We start from the raw sequence: 9,798 nt of genomic DNA, 5'->3' as shown, positions 1-9,798 counted from the left end.
AAACGCCTCAGTCCCCTGGGGATGTCTCGCTTCCCTTCTGCCCCCAGCCAGGATCTGCGACACACACCTCTCCCCTCGGAGCCCTCAGAGGCCCGCTGAAGGAGGAGGAGGAGGCCTGGCTGCAGCAGGAGGTGTGGCCACCACCACAGGGCCTGGAATTGGAGGTAGAGGGGGCAGGGAGGGAGACCAATGTACAGATGGGGAAACTGAGGCACAGGGAAAGGAAGAAATGCCCAGGAGGTAGGGAGGGCAGGCCTCTCCACCACAGCCTAGCTCTCCAGGCTGTAAGTGGAAGCAGAGCCCCAGGGGGAAACGCCCATTCAGCCAGCTCAGGGGAGGCAGCCAGGGCCCTGGTGCCAGACTGTGGAACTGGGGAGTTGGGAAGGATGGGAAAGGGGCGTCCTCCCCTCTCTGAGATCTTCCTGCTCCCGGATGGAGTGTGCGCATTCTCCCCTCACAGGGTTACTGGGAGTCCAGAACGAGAGAAGCCTGGAGGAAAGCTCCAGGGAGGCACCCCTCACCCACCCACCTGGAACGACACCAGGGAGACCCACTGGGGGAGGGCACCATCACAAAGGGCTTACTGGGCGCGCCCAACCCCGGGCTAGGACCTTACCTTGAGCTGCTACATTTAATCCTCACAGCAGTCCAACAAGGTAGATGCTGTCACCTCCCCCTTTTTACAGATGGGGAGACTGAGGCACAGGGAGCTTAAACAGCTTGCCTGAGGTCTCACAGCCAATGAACCGGGGGGAGCACGGTTCCCTGGCCTGACTCTGTGTGTAGAGGAATCTGCAGGTCCTCCGCCTGGGAGAGGTCCGCAGCTGGGACTGCGGGAATGGGAGAGGAACAGAAACGCACTCATCCGCTCATTCCACAGACGTCTCTGGAGGATACACCGTGCACCAAGCAGGCATGGGAGGTGCTTAGTGGGATGTGGTCTGCCTTAGGCTTTTAAAGGGACCACAGTCCAGTGGGGGTCTACTGGCCTCAACCCTGCAGCCCCTTCAACTGCCGCCAGTGCCCGGAAGGGTCCGAAATAGCCCCAGAGCGGGGCCAAACTCCTGGAAAAATTCAACCAGTGTATATGGATGGCATTTGTCTGCCAGGAGCCACATCCAGTGGAAACAGAAACAGGCCTGAGGCTGGCCAGGAATTGAGCCTCCTCCTGCCCAGAGAAACCTGGGGAACAGGGCTGAGCAGAGGGCTGTGCAGGCCAAAATAAAGAACCTACTGGGTGCCACACACTTTACAGAAGTTATTTTGAACGTCCCTGATGACCATGCTAGGAAGTGGGACTTCCAGACCCCTGCCATGCAGATGAAAACACCTCCTGGTTCAGAGAGGTGATGCAGCTTGCCAGAGGCAGCATAGCACTTCTTCATAGATTTACTCTCTGACCCCTGACCTACGGTATAGGGGTTGGGCACAATGCCTGCCTTTGAGATAAGGAGCAGGGCTGGCTGCTGCCCAGGCACAGCACATACAGGCAGCGTGGGCGGGCAGCTCAGTGTCCAGCCAACGGACTTAGTCCCTGTTTGCTCATCGGAGAACTGGTTAATATTCACCAACAGCCTCCCCTGTTGTCGCTCTGGGCCCACTGCTTAAATACGGATGAGGACGGGTTCTGTAACCTCAGCCTCAGTCACCAGCACTGACGTGGGACAGTGAATCGTAAGTATGCCTTCCACTGGCCAGAGCCTCCACAGAGGCCCCCACATCCCTGTGCTGCCCAGGCAGGCTCGGGATGCAAGTGGATGGAGTGGGCCAGGGCTGGGTCTCCCATTGTGATAGTAACAGCAGTCTTAGAGGTCCTTTCCCGCTCCCCAAGCCTGCCCAGGGCCCCCTAATCCCTACTGGTGGATAAAGTGCCCTCTGTGAGCATGAGTGGAGGTGGGTGTCTGGCGCTGGAGTCCTGGGGCCCCAGGAAGGAGCACCTTTCAGTCGGCACAGCTCCTGTGTCATTTTTGCGGGTTGTCTCCTGTAGGCTGCACCACCTCCCCTACCGCTTGGATGAGTATCTTTCTCCCCTTCTACAGATGAGAAGGATGAGGCCCAGGGAGGGACAGTGAGGACCAGGCTCCTGTAGGGACCAGGTGGTGAAGCCAGGCCCCACCAGGAGCCCAGGTTCAGCCGCTTAATGGGCCTCCAGCCTCTGCAGATGCCCTGAGCAGAACTGCACCCGGCTTCGGCATGGAGGGGTCGCAATGGGCCTCACTGCACACGAGGGTCCTGTGGGAGTCAGGGCGATGGGAAGCCCAGGGCAGGGCGCTGTCGTCAGGGCTACGTGCTGGCTCCTGAGCCCTGGCTCCGGCTAGGTGGCTTCTCAGCTCCTTGCACGCAGTCGCACACAGAAGCCCCACAGCAACCTTCAGAGGCGGTTACTGTGCATGTTCCCATTTTACAGATGAGGAAACTGGGGACAGAGAGGTTCGTAACTGGCCCCAATTTATGCACCAGCCAGGATTCAAACTCAGGCCACCTAGTTCCAGAACCTATGCTCTGCATCCCGTTCCTACTGTCAACATGATTCTCTCCAGTCTCAGGCGCCAGTTGGGGAGTGGAGAGTCCAGGCTGACCTCCAGGCTTCTCTGATGCGGAGTGACCCTAGATGGTCACTCGACCTCTCTGTCTTCTTTGGCAAAACCTAGAGAACCTTTGCCTTCTCTCCCCTCACCCCATTCCTACCAGCCTTGATCTCCTGAGCATTGGGAGGATATGATTTCTCTGTCGTTGGTTTTTGGAGATGGGGTTTACAAAGATGTGTATACGGTGGCCGAGGCAACCGTATAGTGCTCTGAAAGATCCACAGGAATATCCATGACAACCGATGCTTCCGGAGAGCTGACTGTGTGCCCGGCATTTTATAAAACGGGGGCTGTGGCATCCGTACCTCAGGGTCACTGCCGATGTTAGTGGGGCCATGGAGAGCATGGACTCCAGACCCAGACCACCTGGGTGTGTGATGCTGGTCCTGCTGCCTTACTGCTCTGTGACCTTGGGCAGGTGACTGACATCTCCCTGGCCGTTGGTGCTCTCATCTGTAAACCGAGACTTGTCACATGACCTACCTCCGGGGTCCGTGACACCAGGACAATGGGATAAGACAGTAAAGTACCTAGAGTGGAGCTTGGCATGCGGTAAGCACCATCAAAGCCTTTGCACCGTTCTGAGTCTTTCCATGATGGTGATGTAGGACAATGCTTGGCGCAGAGTAGATGTTTCATAAACTGTGGTTGCTCTCCATGGTACTGATCAGTGGCCCAGGGACTCATTGTGTGGCCTGAATTGGGCTTGGTGCCCCTTCTCTCTCTTGCAGAACAATGCCATCCTCCGTCACATGGTGCCTCCTCCTGCTGGCAGGCCTGTGCTGCCTGGTCCCCAGCTCCCTAGCTGAGGATCTGCAGGGAGACGCTGTCCCGGAGAGGCACGCAACCAAGGATGATAACGAACACCCACAGGAGCCAGCCGAACACAAGATTGCCCCGAACCTGGCTGACTTCGCCTTCAGCCTGTACCGCCACGTGGCCCATCAGTCCAACACCACCAACATCTTCTTCTCCCCAGTCAGCATCGCGACCGCCTTCGCGTTGCTCTCCCTGGGAGCCAAGGGCGACACTCACACCCAGATCCTGGAGGGCCTCAGGTTCAACCTCACTGAGCTAGCTGAGGCTCAGATCCACGACGGCTTCCAGCATCTCCTGAACGCCCTCAACCACTCAGACAATCAACTGCAGCTGACCACGGGCAACGGGCTGTTCATCGACAAGACTCTGAAGCTAGTGGATAAGTTTCAGGAGGATATCAAGAACCTGTACCACTCAGAAGCCTTCTCCATCAACTTCGGGGACATCGAAGAGGCCAAGAAACAGATCAATGATTATGTAGAAAATGGAACCCAAGGAAAAATTGTGGATTTGGTCAAGGATCTTGAAAAAGACACAGTTTTGGCTCTGGTGAATTACATTTTTTTTAAAGGTAAGGTTGCACAACCAACCTGAGCTAGTTCCCATGGAAACAGCCAACAACATTGCCAAACACTCCCTTCTTAAACTTTCCGAGGCAGTGCAGGGTGGAATCTTAGGAGGTGCTATTCAATTTTCCACACACGACCACTAAAAAGTTTCCACCAGCAAAGAAGGTTGGGGAATCGTGGACTCAACAGGCGAATCATTGTCTTCTCTGCAGCCTTTCCAGAGCCGTTAGTGTCCTGCAGTGCGTGTAAACTCCCACCTGGGAGGGGGGTACAGTATGCAATGTCTCCTAAGATAGAGACCCAGAAAAGCAAATTTTAGTAGAGCCTATGAAGGGAATAGATTTATGGGACGCAATTCTGACAACTCTCGTCTAGTGGAAATAGGGACAGCTTGAGAGTCGGAAAGTCCCCGGTTGAAATCCTGCCTCTACCACTTCTTAGCTGTTTGACGGTGGGCAGGTCATTTTGCCTCTCCGAGGTTCCAGTTTCCTCTCTGTTACCTGGACATCATAAGACCCTTGGTGGCAGCTTCTTGTGAGGTTTAAACACGTTACAAAGAACACGGGACTCGGCAGTCTCTTAGCAGGTGCTCAGCTAAGCTTGAATGTCAGCCTGCCTCCTACCTGAGTGTTGAAACCGGCGGGAACCTGTGGGCCCTGGAGGGCATCTTAAGGCACTTTACACACCCATGGGAATAGCCTGGGGTGGGAGGGGAGGGTCCAGGCAAGGGGCTGCTTCCTGCACACTCTTGGCTGCTTGCTCTACAGGCAATAGTGCGATGGAGAGGTCCCAGCTGGAGTCAGCACTTCTATGTCTCAGCTCTGCTGTGGGCTTTAGGGGGGGGCTCTCACCCCCTCTCCCGCCTCAGTCTCCATCTCCTGTCCAATCAGAAATTTGGGCCCAGGGCTCCCCGAGGCACCCATCTACTCTGACCTGCTGGGACGGTGACGTTCTCTCCGTATGGCAGAGGGGAGGTGCCTAGGCATCCTCATTTCACCTGCTGGTCCAGGAACAGGAAGTTAGGGTGAGATCAAGAGTGATTTCCCTGGATGATAAGAACTGTCACCTGACAAGGGGCAGGGAGCCCAAGGCAAGCGGGTGCCCAGCACAGCTGGTGCCAATAATTCACATTTAGAATATCCCAAGCCACCAGCAAACAAATAAGCAAGAAATACAAGTAAAAACGCTTACTCTGCACAGCCAGATGGGCAGCCCTTCCTTTCTATAATATAGACATTCTGGATCCTTCTCAAGTCCTCCTTTATCCTCTCAAAAGTCCGTCAGTTTTCTGACTGTTCCTGTTAGCCCCGTTTACAGATGGGGAAGCTGAGGCTCAGAGAGGGGTCTCGTCTCGGAGGTTCTCGGCTCCTTCATTCTGCTACCCTATTCTAGACCTTTTCCCACCCTGGCTGATGTCCACCTTCCTTCTCTCCAGGCAAATGGGAGAAGCCCTTCGAGCCTGAGTCTACGACAGAGCAGGACTTCCACGTGGACGAGAAGACCACGGTCAGGGTGCCCATGATGCACCGCCTGAGCAGCTTTGACGTCCAGTACTCTGACGCGCTCTCCAGCTGGGTGCTGCTGTTGGACTACGCGGGCAACGCCACGGCCTTCTTCATCCTGCCCGACCAGGGGAAGCTGCGGCACCTCGAGGACACGCTCACCAAGGGGATCCTCGCCACGTTCTTGGAAAACAGACACTCGAGGTGACTTCCAAACCTTGAGATGCCACAGGAGGTCAGGCCAGTAGGTTGGAAGGGGGGTCCACATCCCATGGCACACAGCCACATCGCGTGACCTTGTGAGTCCAGACAGGACCTAGCGTCCGTTCAGGTAGCACCACTCAGGCTCCGGGAGAGGGACGGGCCCACAGCTGAGGAGGTGAACGTCCCGTTCCTGGGGACATTCCCCAGCACTGACACTGCCCATTCCGGTGCCAGGGCCCAAACTGGGCGAGCAACACCAGCACATGCCGTGGGGGAACCTGGAGGACGGGGTGGGTTCCCTGGCAAAGGGAGCAGTTGCTGTGCAGGAAAGGCTAGAACGTCCACGCTGGGCAGGGGGAGCAGCTGAGAGGAGGGAGAGCAAAGGCCCAGAGTGGGGACTGCAGCACATGCTGAGGGTGTTGGGTTCTTCTGATGTTAGATCGGGGTGCTTGGACCGGGTCCTCTGGAGTGAAGTGATACCTGAGGCTGCAGCCCAAATAGTGCAGATCTCTGAATCCATCCAACGCCCAGGCCTCCTGCACTCTTCTATTATGTACTTTATGAAACAGAAATGAGAAGGCAAAGAACTGTGAGGTTAAAAACATGAATAGACGTTTTAGGACCTCTTCCCCGCCTCCTGTGTTCGGGCACCAGAGGCAGAGTAAACAGAACAAGGTGGGCTGGATCCAGAACAGGCCAGACAGAGCCTGAGTGCCAGTCAGCCACATGTCAGATCCGCAGGGCGGCACCTTGTCCCCATGGAAAACGAGAGCTGACTCAGGCCCCCAGTCACTCATCACTCACCAAACAGATGTCACTCAGAACCTCAGACCAGGCCCCACGTTCCCCTGGGATTCAGGCCCAGAGAAGGCCCACTCTGGGGTGGCCAAACCCTGCAGGACAGTGTGCAAAGTGCTTCCCAGAGGACACCTGGATCTGCTTGGAAGGCTTCTCAGAGGAGGTGGCATTGGAGAGGCTTTGCAGGACAAGAGGGTCCTGTGATTCTGATGTCCTCTGACACAGGTGTATGGGGGCTAAAAGCAGAATAAACCCAGGCTGGCCTTGCCTCCTCATATGACAGGGGGTAGGGGGCTAAATGGGAGAAAGGCTCAGAAAGGAAGCACTTTCAATGCTCTGAAATAAACTCCTGTGTTATCTAAACTTTTTGACAGATATGCCAATGTAAGTTTGCCCAAACTGTCCATTTCTGGATGCTACGATCTAAAACGCATCCTGCCTGAGCTGGGCATCACCAAGGTCTTCAGCCTGGAGGCAGACCTCTCCGGGATCGCTGAGGAAACGTCCCTGACAGTGTCCAAGGTGAGGCTGTGCCTGTGTCCGTGGGGCAGATGTGTGGGGGCCGCAGCTCAGGGTTGGGTCTGAGGACGCAAACACGCCTGCAGGCGGGGGGCCTCCCAGGAGGGCCGCTACCTCCAGCCAGATTGGACAGGCTCAGAGGGCAGAGCGGAGGAGGCGGCCTCAGCGCTCCTGGTGTCTCAGGGAGCTCCTCCAGGCCAGACACCTCGACCTCTGTGCCATCTGTGTGCAGGGCTTTCCCTTCTTGGCCTCGATCGACCCATGTTTACAAAGACAGGCTTAGGCTCAGGGCTTTCCGAGCACTTTGGGCCCCTGAGTCCCCTGACTCTGGGAGATCCTCGCGAGTCACTGAGTCCGAGTGAAAAGGGACTTCGGCTGAGATGCCATTTCTTCAGGAGAATTGCAGGTGATCAGAGACACCAGTGCAGCTCAATGACCGGGCACCAACCAAGTGCCTGGTGTGGAGTGGGTGCTGAGAAGATCCCCGTCCCAGCCTGGGTCCCCAAGGAGCTTGAAATCTGCTACAGAAACAAGAGATGTGCCGGAAACCCCTCTCCCTCCTGAGGGTGAGGCTGTTTGCAGGGAGGCTGAGGACGGTGGCACGGGAGGAGGAGTGAGGGCGCCATGGCGGAGTCAGGCAGCTGCTGGAGGAGGTGAAGGAGGCTCGTGGGCCCCCTGCAGAGAGTGAGGACGAGGATGGGATGCAGGCCAGTGGATGAGAGAGGCCTGAGTGAGCCCACCCGAGAACGCCCTCCTCATCGGGCCTTGCTCCCAGGCCGGGGTGGGGATCCTCCCGACCCTGCTCAGAACAGGCCTCTGTGCCCTCTCCCCTCCAGGCGCTGCACAAGGCCGTGCTGACCATTGACGAGAAAGGCACTGAAGCTGCTGGAGCCACGATTGTGGAAGCCATCCGCACGTTACTACTCACAAATGTGGAGTTCAACAGGCCCTTCGTCTTAATCATCTACGATAGAAACACCAAGAGTCCCCTCTTCGTGGGAAAGGTGGTGGATCCCACCCAAAAATAACTGCCTCTCTGGTTCAGCCCTCCCCTCCCAGGCCAGGTCCCCACCCGAGACCACATTAAAGAATGGCTGACCTGGCACAAGCTTCAGTGTGACGGGCAAAGCCCTCATCTTCTTGTCTCTGATTCGCTGTTGATGACCCCAGGATGTGTGTGCAACCCAGGACACGGCAATCTTCCCTGTATCTACTGTATTCATATCAACTAGGCATTTACCCCTCCCAGGCCCTGTGCTGGGCCTCGATGAAATGTTGGCTGAAACCCACAGCTCCCTGAAAAGCTCCAGGCCTCCCAGTCTTGTCTGGGAATCCCCCAGGAGGAATGGCACGGGCTCAGATACCAGCCCGAGTCTCCCACCTCCACCAAGCATCCACTAGGCCCTCCTGCTGAGCCCCCAGCACTGCTGATACTCGTGGAACCCCCGCACTGCTCCGTGACAGCCCTCACCCTGCAGGGCAGCCAGTCCCGACCATGAGGCTGCCTCCCTGTTGCTCCCAGAGCCTTCAGCTCACATGGGGACCTTGAGATGCCACATCTCCAGCAGCAAAAGGGAGACACCGGCTCCCCGTCTCATCCCACATTGTTCCCCAAGCCGGGCGTGGACCCCAACAGCACACAGGTCTTTCTGCAAGTGGCTCCGGCTGATTCTCCCTGGAGCCCTTTCCAGTGCAGCTGGACCGGAAGTACATGCTTCTGTCCTCAGCATTTCATCTCTGCCTCAGGAATCCTCCAACACGCAGCTCTCCTCACCTGGCGTGCATCACCTGCTCCAATTCCCCCAGGACTCTCAGGCCCCCAAGGCACTTGTCCTGTGTGCACTTCTCCTCCCTAATCAGGTGGCCAGGGTGCCCTGGATGGCTCTGGAAAGTCATTCTAACGATTCTTTGGTCGAGAGAGAGGAAGTCTAACAGACCATCGACCGCCTCTGGCCCTGCCTGCCCTCCCCTGGCCGAGTCTGATGGGCTCACATTTCAACTTGCCCCAGGACCCTCCCCGTGGTCTTCGGAGGGAAAGCCCAGCTCCTGGGCCACAGCCAGAGGCTGTGCTGGGAGCAGCCCTTTCAGGAAGGTCCATCAGGCTCCTTCCCGTCTTCCAAGGCCCTGCTGAAGGGCCACAGCTGTCAGGAAGACACTGGACCCCCAGCCTGAGGGAGCCAGCTCCCCGAACTCCCAGGGAACGTGCTGGTCCCGTGGGAGAATGGCCCCACCCCACACAAACCTAGGAATCACCACCTAAGCCACTCCCTGGGCACGAGTGTGCACCTGAACAACTAGGTTGAGTCCTGTGACATTTATACCTTTTCAGTCAAAATGGCCATATGTGTGCAACTCCACATAACAGTATAATGGTTAACGATTCCCTTTTTCCAGTGTCTCACGTCCTCTTGAGTTTTCTCTGTCTCGAGACTTGCAACTCCACAAAGTCCATTAAGGATACGGACATTGTCAAGCACGTTCAATAATCCCAGACCCGAGGGGCTAAAGACCTTGATGGAGTTCAGCCTCTGCCACTCTCCAGCTGTGTGACTTTAGTGACTTGCCATACATCTCTGAGCCTCCATAGCCTCATCGTGGTTATATAATCTACCTTGAGTTGGGAGTTGGTGTGGGATCACTTCAGATAGTTAAAACAGCTAATTGAGGATAGCAGAGCAGGGTGCCAACATGAGGGATGACGGTGATGGCTTTTGCATCGATGAGCTCCCTGTGTAAGCACTCAGAGCATTTTCGCCTTTAATCCTCACAGCAGGGCTGTGAGGTCGCAAGTGGAGCCCC

The 9,798-nt window shown here is 56.5% G+C and overlaps 1 protein-coding gene across 1 annotated transcript; it reads left to right on the top strand.

Annotated features, from left to right (window-relative positions):
* Positions 1-640: 640 nt before the first annotated feature.
* On the top strand, positions 641-8,113 carry LOC138920541 (alpha-1-antiproteinase 2-like). The gene is made up of 5 exons (XM_070249365.1): positions 641-1,674; positions 3,320-3,978; positions 5,412-5,682; positions 6,855-7,002; positions 7,836-8,113. Exons 2-5 carry the CDS (start codon positions 3,324-3,326, stop codon positions 8,025-8,027), a joined length of 1,266 nt encoding a protein of 421 aa, XP_070105466.1. The 5' UTR covers positions 641-1,674; positions 3,320-3,323; the 3' UTR covers positions 8,028-8,113.
* The last annotated feature ends 1,685 nt before the right edge of the window (positions 8,114-9,798 follow it).

This window comes from Equus caballus, chromosome 24 (genome assembly GCF_041296265.1).
Source record: "Equus caballus isolate H_3958 breed thoroughbred chromosome 24, TB-T2T, whole genome shotgun sequence".
NCBI classification, from domain to species: Eukaryota; Metazoa; Chordata; class Mammalia; order Perissodactyla; family Equidae; genus Equus; species Equus caballus.
The sequence above is the reverse complement of the archived record's forward strand: the minus strand, read 5'-3'. Positions and strand labels throughout refer to the sequence as shown.

What these genes read in the sequence shown, in the direction of transcription:
- LOC138920541 (XM_070249365.1), top strand. Translation starts at nt 3,324, where the DNA reads ATGCCATCCTCCGTCACATGGTGCCTCCTCCTGCTGGCAGGCCTGTGC. An exon ending in GAATTACATTTTTTTTAAAG is followed by an intron (nt 3,979 to 5,411) that starts GTAAGGTTGCAC and finishes CCTTCTCTCCAG; the next exon opens with GCAAATGGGAGAAGCCCTTC. An exon ending in TTGGAAAACAGACACTCGAG is followed by an intron (nt 5,683 to 6,854) that starts GTGACTTCCAAA and finishes ACTTTTTGACAG; the next exon opens with ATATGCCAATGTAAGTTTGC.